Raw genomic sequence first — 10,696 nt, 5'->3', positions numbered from 1 at the left:
TAACACCCACTGTCCTCACAGCTGGGCTTCGCACTGACCCAGCTGCCGGGAACCTCATGCACTTGTTCTCCGCCTTCTGCCATCCCTGCTGCTCTCCATGCTCGTTGACAGGGAGCTGGATTGGAAGTGGAACAGCCTAGTCTTGAACTGGCACCCCTGTGGGATGCAGACATGGCCAGTGGCGGCTTCACCCACGGCACCACAGCTCCAGCCCCGATGCACTTTCCGCTTCGTCATCAGCTGTCAGAAGGGAAGCAGTTCCTGGAGAGCGTGAGGTTGTGTCCCGCGGCACTTGCTGTTTCTTCTTTTTTCAAGATTTTTTTATTGCAGAGTCAGAGTTACATAGAGACAGGGAGAGACAGAGATCTTGCATCCACGGTCCATCCTCCAGATGGCCACAGTGGCCAGGGCAAGAATCAGGAGCTTCCTCCTGGTCTCCCACATGGGTGCAGGGTCCCAGCACTGGGTCCTTCCCTGCTCCCTCCTGGACCACAGGCAGGGAGCTGGAGCAAAGCAGGGCAGCAGGGACGCAGCAGGGCAGTTTCAGCTGCCATTCGACAGCATCAGCCCTGGACTTGTGATGTTCCTCGCGCTGTCCTGGTCGGCAGGCAGGTTTCAGTGTGAGGAAGGCTTTGTCTGAGCTCTCCAAGTGAGGGTCCCCCGGAGAGAGGACAGCGGGGGCCCGGGCCCCTCAGGATGTGTACACCGTGCTGCGGACTTCATGCTGAGATGGGGGCAGAGGATACCTGGCCCCATGAGCAGAGGCACAGCGCGGGTGGAGGTGGGGACGGGCCTGTCCCCTCACTTCCCCTGGCGAGAGAGGGCAGATGGAATAGGCCACTCCTGAGGAAGCTTCTCCTTCCCCTTGCCTTTGGTGGTTGGTCCACCCATGCCAAGAATGTCTGGTCCAGGGCAGTTGTGTCCATGGTCCACGCGCAGCATGCCGCCTCTGTCTACTGTTGGTTGGCAGCGTGCAGTGAAGCCCCAGCTCCTTCTGCCCCTCTCTGTCCCTGGGCAGGCCATGCACAGGGCTGAGGATGTGTGGAGGGAGGCATGACCTCGTCCCCTCATGTGGAAGGCCCTGTCTGTGAGACAGGGACAGATCAGGAAGGACAGGGCCGCGTGCCCTGGGCACATGCTCCTGGTGCCCCCGCGCGCCAGGAAGCAGCAGACGCGTCATCGTGGTGGGGCTGAGGGAGAAGGATGGCCTCCCCGCACTGCCCGCCCTGTGGGCAGTGCTGTCAGGAAGGGACACTGAGCTCCCACCACAGGGCTCCTTCCTGGAGCAGTAGGGCTGGGTCCCACAGGCCTCGGGGTAGGAGGGGAGAGGGAGAGATTTGTACCCACAGAGCAGCCAAAGAATCCTGTAATCCCAGGCACTGCCCAGGTGTGCCAGCCAACAGAGCAGGCGGCCTTGGACCAGGGACCGGGGCACGAGCTGGGAGATGGGCAGCAGCGGGTTTTGCCAAGGGCTCGCTCTTGTCCACCAAGTCCTAGGGGGCCAGCGCCAGCCTGCACTGGGCTCAGGGATAGACAGGGTTCATCAGGGTTCTGTGGGTAGGGCTAAGGCAGACCGATGGAGCTGTGGATGGTCAGACCTGCTGTAGCACACCTGGGTCGGTCCAGGTTCATGAGCGGTCCTGCATGGTCAGACCTGCTGTTGTACACCTGGGTCGGTCCAGGTTCATGGGCAGGCCTGCATGGTCAGACCTGCTGTCGCACACCCGGGTCGGTCCAGGCCTGCTTGTGGCATTGGCCGCATCTCTTTGCTGGACACCCTGTCGTGATCCCTGATGCTGGCTCCCAGCCGCAGACGGCAATGCCAGTGTCTCGGGACTCCCTCTGCTCTCTGGGTTCAACCACATGGGCACCCACACCTGAGTCTTCAGGCACCCTAGTCGTGGCTTTCCTGCCTCAGCTGAGCAGCAGAGGGCGGGGCTCACGGTAGCTCTGGGCTCTGCTCCCAGCCCTGTCCATGGGCTCCCAGGCCTGTCAGCTGAGAGCAGGGCTCATGGGGTCCCCAGCGTCTCTGGGGCCCCTGGCTCCACTCCCAGTCCTGCCCACTGACTGCCGGCCTGTGCAGCGGGCTCCTGGGGGACCATCAGGCTGGGGGCAGCCCCTGGCCTCGGCCTGCTGGCCCGTTTCTCAGGGATCATTTTATCACCGACAGGATGTACATGGTTAACCATTGGCGTTTGGGCAGATAGGCGTAACTTTGAAATAGGAAGTGGTAACTCAGTAAGTAGCCTGCTTTTGCAGGCCCTCGCCTCACACGACCTGTAAATGCCTATCAGAGATTGTGTCTGACTGGTGGGCTGGCCAACCCACTGGGGCTGTGGGGGCCAGGCACCTGGGACCGTAGCACTTCCGAAGGTAAGTGAGGCTGCTCTCGCCACACCCGACTCCCTTCTGTGGCCCGGAGCTGGACAGGAGCGTCGGGGGTGGGACAGTTTCCTGGCCAGCAGTCCCAGGGGCCCGCCAGCAGCCTGTTCACCCCAGAACGGGTCTTCGCCCTCCTGCACCCAAAGTCCTGGTTGCTTTCGGCCACTCCCTCCCCTCAGGGTGTGCTGGCCCGGTAGCATGGCTGGTAGCGTGGTAGCATGGCTGGCTGCTGCTGTGAGCTGCAGGCTGGAGAAAATCACGCTTCTTTGTTTGAGCACGTGCACAGGTTGACTGTGGCAGATCTGGCCGGGAGGTGTTTGGGAGGCAGCAAGCAATGCGTGCACCCAGGACACCGAGTCGGAGACCGGAGTGGGGTTGACTGGAGGGCAATGAGGGCTGGGGGTGGCAGGGGAGCTCAGCTCTGGCCTGGGCCGGCTCTGATAGCACTGCAGGTGCCGTCCCGAAGCTGGCCTCCGGTCACAGCAGCACGCCTCCACGGACAGCGCTTGCTGCCTCACAGCTGCAGCTCCGGGGCCCAGCCCGGGCAGGCAGGCGGGCGGGCAGGCACTGCTGGAAGGCCAGGGATGCCATGGCTGCAAATACAAAAGATGTGAAGTGAGCCTCGAAGAAGCAGAAGGAGCCAAGAAATGAGAAACCACGAGGCAAATCACTGGAAAAAACCTGGCTCCCCCTGGCCGCCCGAAAGCAGAAGGAAGTGGCCACGTTTCACTGGGTGCCCGCAGGCCCGCGTGGGGCCACGCACAGAGCTCAGGTCAGCGGAGGCTGGCGCAGCCGCTCGAGCCGCTTTGCTTTTTAAAGCTTTATTTAATTGAAAGAGTTAGGGAGAGGTTTTCCGTTTGCTGGTTCACTCCCCAAATGGCCACAAAGCCAGGGCTGGGACAGGATGCCTGAGCTTCAGCCAGGTCTCCCACACGGTGCAGGGCCCTAGCTAGCTGGGTTGCCTTCCACTACTTAACAGGGAGCTGGACCACAAGTGGAGCCGGTGGGACTTGAACCAGAGATTACCCCATCGAATGAGGATTCCAGTGAGTCCTTCGGACAATGTTGCCAACGTGATCGCTGCGCCCATGTTGGTGTGTTTGGCCAGGTCAGCCCTGGGCCAAGCCCCTCCTGCCTGCTCCGGGATCCCCCAGGGCTCCTCTGCCCCGCCCACTGCCGGATCTGCCCTGGACTGGCCACACTAGGGCTCATCTTGGGGTGACAGGAGGATTTGGGTTGTTGCTCACCTGCTGGGGTCACCTCCCATGGCTGGAGGACCCCAAAGCCTGCCAGGGAGCCGCTGGCAGGTGCTTCGATGCCTGAGGGCTCTCTGCTTGGCCTCCCCCGTCTCCTGGTGAGGGATGGGTCTTGACTGGGCCACTTACTGGGGTTCCTGCCATCTCTGAATGAGTCACTGGTTGCCACTCTGTGGGACATTTTTCTCTGTACTTAGGAAGCACAGCTTCAGGAAGCCACAGGACTTGATTGGATTACAATTACAAGTCAGCGCTTTAAGTGTCCTGTTAGAAAAGGTCCCATTGTTCTCTGAAAGCAGCAGTTGCTTCTCCAAGGCCATGATGCAATCATTGGGACAATGAAAGTCAAGGTGTAGGTCTGGCCTGGTGGGCAAGTTCCTGCTCCTCCAAGGAAGGAGCAGGGGGCCTTGCCACCCACCAGGGAGCCCTGCACTGAGTGCCCGGCTCCTGGCCCCTGCTGGGCCCTCGTCTGCATCTGAGGAGTGGACCTGTGGATGGGAGAGCCCTCTGGGTCACAGATTAGAAAGCACCTTGGAAACCCCAAGTGGCCGCAGGTGCAGCGTGCTCACCTTCCGTCTTGGTGGATCCCGCACCTTGCGTTTCAGTGTCAAGGGTGGCATGTTCCCACAGTGTCAAACCTGAAATGCCAAAGCCACAGGAAGACCCAGGTCATCACAGTTCTCTCTGAAAGAGGAAGAGGACCGTTCATGGCTGCTTCTCACAACCGCCGACTTCCAGGTCTGCGATGTGCAGAGCACAGAACCCGCAGGTGCGTGTGGGAGGCACCCACGCCGCAGTTCCACGGGGCTGCTGCGCCAGGGTGAGGGTCCCCGTGGCCGTGCTCGGCACCCTCAGACAGTGATGGCCTGCCCTGCTTCCTGCTGCGGGCACAGCGCTAGCCCCAGAAGCCACTGGGCCTGGCTCCAGACAGGGAAGGAGGCCACTTGTCCCCCCCCCAGCTGACCCTGAGCCTGAGGGCTCCATGGGAGGGTGGGCTGCTTGGGCCCTGATTGGCGGACAGGCCAGGCAGAGCGGAGCAGCCCCTCCCTCGCCCACCCTCGGCGTCTCTAGGACCGCTTCCAAATGCTGCTCTCGACTCCGGGGGCTGCCTCCCTCTGAAGGAACCGACCCCCCACACGGGGTGCAGTACAGACCAGATTAACGTGAAGTGCCAGACCCCACAGCGACACCCGTGGCACTAACAGGGCTTCTTGACCACCTGAGTGCTCCACGATGCCGAAGGCAGAGGCCCGTGCCAGCCCGCCACGCCCTGTGTGGGGCACATATGTTTGAGGGTAGCCCCCGGACACTGGCACCTACTGGCTACGTGCTCTCCTCCTGTGGTCCCTGTGCCCCTCAACCACACTCCAGCGTGGACAGTGCCAGGAGCCTTCAGGCCTGTGGCTGCCCCGCCTAAAGCATGGCCCAGCCAAGGAGCGGCTGCCTCCCACGAAAGTCTGTGGAGGGCTCTGGGAGCCCGGGCAGGGAGAGCAGAGGGGCGGCCCTGCAAGCCCCTTGCTCTGAAAAATCCCACCATTCTAATCCTGGGAGGTCTGAGCCACCACCCAGCATCGCCCCGCCCCAGAGTGAGGCCGATACAGGCCACTCAAGGGGGTTGGGCTGTCTCCCTGAGTTGAGGTTCACGTGTCACTCTGCAGCCCCACGTGCTTCGGGGAAGGGATGCCTGGAGCCTGTTTGGAGAGGAGTGGATGGCTCTGATCTGCCTGCCTCCCCTGGTTTGGGCCTGAACATCTGGTTCCAACCTGGGCTGGGTTTTCATCGCTGCGGCTGCTTTGTGTCCGCTGCTTCCTGTGGCTGCGTCTTTCGTGGCTTGACTTAGCACCATGGACTGCCGGCTTTGCTACCAGTGCCGGAATGTCAGCTGCTGGCTGCCTTCCCCAGGCTGTGGCCCTCAGTGCAGGCTTGTGGCTTGGTGACTTGCCCCACGTGAAGCTCCCGAAGCTCGCAGCTGGTCACCCCCACCCCTGGCTCTGAGATCTTGTACAGGTCTCCCTAGGCCAAAATCCACGGTGCCGGCAGAGCCCCAGGGGAGGGTCCGCGCCCTGCTCGGCGGCCGTGGGCAGAGCTGATATGCCTGTCTTCCTGCTCCTTGGCAAGCACCGTGAAGCAGCCCACGCTGTGTGGCCGGGCCCCTCTGCCTTCCACACTTGCAGGACTGAACGCACACTCCCTCTGTATCACTCCTGAGCCCAGCTGGGATTGGGTGGAGCACGTGGGTGGGCCAGGCTAAGGCCCGGCTTGATGCCTTTCACTCGGCCCCTCCACCCAGCTCTCATTGCCACGGTAGGGACACGCTCAGGTGGTAGACTCGTTTGTGCCAGGTCTGCTGTGCTCCCTGCTGGATTTTGCCATTCCGGCTTTGAGCTGGTTCCATCTGGAGTTTGTTGTGGTGGCCCTCTCGTCTCTTGCAGCATGTCAGCAACATCTCCAGGGAAAGGGCGGAGGCCCTCGCCGCCGCTTGCAGCAGGAAGCCACCTTCCCACTGTCAGCCCGGTGCCTGGAGGTCTTCCCCAGTGGAGCAACCCATGTGGGCAGCTGTCACCACCTCGAGCTGTCCCTACCACAAGCAAACCAGTTCCCCATCTCAATGACATCCAGATTTCAGATTGAGTCACGGGTCTACACTTCCTTAATTTGCTGAGATGTGACTGCATGGGAAGGGGGCTGGTGTGCATACCACATGAGTGAGCCCACGTGGCCCCAAGGAACAGGCCCAGCCTGGCTCTGTCCCTCCTCTGTGACATGTCCCAGGCCAGCCTGGCTCTGTCCCTCCTGAGTGACACACCCTGGGCCAGCCTGGCTTTGTCCCTCCTGAGTGACACACCCTGGGCCAGCCTGGCTCTGTCCCTCCTGAGTGACACGTCCCGGGCCCAGCCTGGCTCTGTCCCTCCTGAGTGACACGTCCCGGGCCCAGCCTGGCTCTGGTCCTTAGGAGATGTATCCTGGCCCAGCCTGACTGTGCTGTCTCCCTCGCTTTCGGCCACAGAGCTGTGGGCTCTTGCCCCAGTCTGTGCTCCTGCCCAGAGGCGTCAGTCACTGGAGTTGGGCAGGCAGCCCCAGGGTGTTGAAGCTGTTTCAAGTGATTGACGTTAGATTTATTCACTTATTTGAAGTCAGAGCTACAGACAGAAACAAAGAGAGAGAGCTTGCACCTGCTGGTTTGCTCCGCAGCTGGCAGCAGCAGTCAGGGCTTGGCCAGCCAAAAGCCAGGAGTGTCCTCCATGTGCCCACGATGGCGGCTCCAGTTACCCTAAGGAGACCCAGCGGCAGCCCCCACACTGTGTCCCTGCTCAGCCCCTTACTGCCCCACCTCCCAACCACTCCCAGAAACCTATGACTTCCCACACTGCTTTGGTACGGTCTGGTAGCAGATGCTAGCGGATGCCAATCACAGAGGAGGGACTTGCCTGGCTTCCTGGTCTGGTCACTGTGGTGCCTGAGGCCGCAGCCTGCCCGGCTTCTGTCGCCGTTCCCTGCGGCTGCTGGCTGTTGACCAGGCTCTGCTTCAGCCTGGCGGCCAGTGGGAGAGCTTGCTCTGCTCCTTCTGCCGCGGCCTCCTCCCCCAAGGGGCCTCCGTGACTGCACCAGCTCAGCCTGTCCTCCCGGCACTTGGTGGTTATGGTGCTCAGCCTGCAGCCAGCGGGACTCAACAGGCAGTGGCTGCAAAAGCCCGGCTGAGCCACCGTGACAGAGGCCACGGGGCCTGGACAGGAGGACGCAGGGCCTGTTCCCAGGGACTGTGTGCAGCGCCACGTTCCAGTGGCACTGGTTGCTAGTGACTTTCAGGCTGCTGGCCTGTTCCCAGCGACCACGTGTGTGGCGTGTGAAATGCGTGCAGTGCCGTGTTCCAACGGCACTAGCAACATGACCTGTGTCTTGAGCAGCCCAGTCTCACCCAGGCTGCGTTTGCTTCCTCTCCTCCTCAGATCCTCCCTGCTCTGCTGTCCCCTCTGCCGACGAGCCTGCGTGGCTGAGCTGGCTGTCGCCTCCTCTTCCAGGCCACACCCAACAGCACGATGGACGAGGTGAGGCTCTCCCACGCACTTGCAGGGGGCGGGGTCCTCTGGGTGGGCCATGGCCCCTTGGGACTCACACCTTGCTAACTCTGCCTTGTCCCGTGCTGTAGGACACACTGAACTCCAGCGACGCCTACTATTTCGAGGGCGATTACACCAGCTATGGCAATGCCTCCTACTACCCCATCAACGACGGCGCCCTCCTCTGCTCCCAGCAGGGCGCGCGGGACTTCTCCCGGGTGTTTGTACCTGTGGCCTATTCCCTCATCTGCGTCTTTGGCCTGCTGGGCAACACGCTGGTGGTGATCACCTTCGCTTGCTACAAGAAGGCCAAGTCCATGACAGACGTCTACCTCCTGCACATGGCCTTGGCCGACGTGCTGTTTGTCCTCACGCTGCCGTTCTGGGCCGTCGACCATGCAGCTGGGACGTGGGTGTTCAGTAACGCCCTGTGCAAAGTCCTGAAGGGCACCTACGCTGTCAACTTCCACTGTGGCATGCTGCTGCTCACCTGCGTGAGCCTGGACCGCTACGTGGCCATCGTGCAGGCCACCAGGTCCTTCCGGCTCCGCTCCAGGACCTTGGCGCACAGCAAGGCCGTCTGCCTGGCCGTGTGGCTGCTGGCCATCGTCATCTCCAGCTCGGCCTTTACCTTCAGCCAGAAGTACGAGCTGCAGGGCCGCCAGGTGTGCGAGCCCAGGTACCAGACTGTGCTGGAGCCGGTCCGGTGGAAGCTGCTGGTGCTGGGCCTCGAGCTGCTCTTCGGCTTCTTCGTGCCGCTGGCCTGCATGGGCTTTTGCTACCTGTTCATCGTCAAGACGCTGGTGCAGGCCCAGAATTCCAAGCGGCACAGAGCCATCCGTGTCATTCTGGCTGTGGTGCTGGTGTTCCTGGCCTGCCAGATCCCCCACAACGCGGTGCAGCTGGTGACCGCTGCCAACCTGGGCCGCACGGGCCGCTCCTGCGAGCGTGAGCGTCTGCTCGGCTACGTCAAGAACGTGACGGAGGTGCTGGCCTTCCTGCACTGCTGCCTCAACCCCGTGCTCTACGCCTTCATCGGCCACAAGTTCAGGAGCTACTTCCTCAAGATCATGAAGGACTTCTGGTGTTTGGGCAGGAAGCGCCCAGTGCCCGGCAGCTCTTCCTCTAGGGCCTACTCCGAGACTGGCGCCGCCAGGCTGGCCAGTGAGACCGTGGACAACGACAATGTGTCGTCCTTTACCATGTGATGGGTGGAGGACACCATGGCTACAGGGGAATGCCCGACAGGATGTGGCCGGTGTCCTCGTCCTAGGCCAGGGCTGCAGCGTGCTCTCGGGTCACATGGGTCCTTGTGAGATCCCCAAATGTCCTTCCCAAGAAATGCTGGTGAACCCAGACCCCGCCACCCCCTTGGGGCTTGGGCAAACTGGGTCACAGGGACTTGTTTGCAAGCCTGGACGTTTCCAGACAAGTTCCTAAAGCAGTATGAGCTGGCCACTTCCGGCTTGTGCACAGCTTTAACAATGAAGTGCTGCCGCCTGCAGCATCAGCATCCCACAGGGGCATCAGCTCATGTCCTGGCTGCTCCACTTCCAGCTCCGTGCCAACGGCCTGCGAAAGCACAGGAGGATGGCTCAGATCTCTGGCACCCTATACCCTCGTGGGAGACCCAGAAGAAGCTCCTGGCTTCTGGCTTCAGCCTGGCCCAGATCCAACCTTTTCAACCATTTGCGGAGTGAACCAAAGGATGGAAGGATGGAAGATGGATCTCTCTCCTCTCTCTCTCTCTCTCTCTCTCTCTCTCTCTCTCTCTCTCCCATCTCTGACTTTGCCCCCTACAGACAAATCTCAAAAAAAAAAAAAAAAAAGTGGTCAGAAAAAAGAGAGAGAAGAGGACGGAGCCTACGTCCGGCAGTGCCCACACATTTCCCCACTGACACCCGAGAAGTCAGAGGGAGAGCAGAGTCACACCTCCTTCCTCCCTCCAGGCCCTCGGTGGCCACCCCAGCTGGGCAGGCAGTCAGCATGTTGCCCAGGGTGGCAAGTGGCCATGGTGCCCATTCAGGAATGGGACACTGGTTGCACAGTGGAAACACTCATACTTGGAGAGTCCCACCACGAAGGGCGGAGGTGCCAGCACACGTGTGCCTTGCTCATCAAGCCTCGGCCTCTGCCTTGCCAGGAGACGCAGGACGACGCCCTACAGCTCCTGACGATGCTCGCCCAGACCCCAGAGATCGGGAAAGAAATGTGGCTGGGCCTCTCGTGTTTGTCTGACAGGCGCGTGGCCTCAACCCAGGGGGAGTGCATGTGGGGAACCTGCCTGGGGCCTGGCCCACCTGCTCCTGGACACAGCCAACAGCTGGCTCTGCTCCCTCACCTAACTATGCGGGTCACGGCAATGAGGCCTCACGCGTCCAGCTACAAGGCGTCCACAGCACAGGTCTCCCCAGAGTCTTACTAAACCCTGGACTTTACGCACCCACCGCTGCCCTGTCTGTCTCCCTGGCCATGCCTCGCCCCTGCAGGGCCAGGCCTGTGTGCCTTCTCCTCCTGTCCCCGTACTCTGCCTGTGCCCCCACCCACCTGCACCTGGCACAGCTGTGTGGCAGTAGGGAGGTGAGCTAGGACCTGCATCTATCTTATTAATAAACAACCCATAATCGATGTTTGAGTGCACACGTGTGATCCCTATATATAATTAGTACCGCCACAACATGTGATTGTTCTGTTGCCACATGGTACCTGTGTGTGTTTACAAATGCACACAGCCATAATTCTCCCGGGCTCCTGGTTCTCCTCTAGCTGTGGCAGGGTCACCTCAGCAGGGGGCAGCACTGCTGGCTCCGCCATTTGCCTCAAGGTGCTGCTGAGGATGGAGGCGGGGGCACATGTGCAAGAACTTTCTAGACGACTGGCCACGTGTGCAGGCATGTGGCTCCCAGGTGCGGGCTAAGCTTGCGTGGAACATACGTGCCGGTGCCTGCACACATATGGGGGCTTCAGCAGGTCCGTTCTCACCCCTAGAGTTACAGGACA

General features: G+C 61.3%; 1 protein-coding gene across 1 annotated transcript; it reads left to right on the top strand.

Moving 5' to 3' along the window:
* The first annotated feature begins 2,136 nt into the window (after window positions 1-2,136).
* CCR6 (C-C motif chemokine receptor 6) lies at window positions 2,137-8,954 on the top strand. The gene is made up of 3 exons (XM_058670672.1): window positions 2,137-2,373; window positions 7,586-7,684; window positions 7,786-8,954. The coding sequence occupies exons 2-3, from the start codon at window positions 7,676-7,678 to the stop codon at window positions 8,902-8,904; spliced, it is 1,128 nt and encodes a 375-aa protein (XP_058526655.1). The 5' UTR covers window positions 2,137-2,373; window positions 7,586-7,675; the 3' UTR covers window positions 8,905-8,954.
* Window positions 8,955-10,696: the final 1,742 nt, after the last annotated feature.

The sequence above is a fragment of the Ochotona princeps genome, chromosome 1, assembly GCF_030435755.1.
Source record: "Ochotona princeps isolate mOchPri1 chromosome 1, mOchPri1.hap1, whole genome shotgun sequence".
Taxonomy (NCBI): Eukaryota; Metazoa; Chordata; class Mammalia; order Lagomorpha; family Ochotonidae; genus Ochotona; species Ochotona princeps.
Note: the sequence above shows the minus strand (reverse complement) of the source record. Positions and strands in the feature narration are given on the sequence as shown.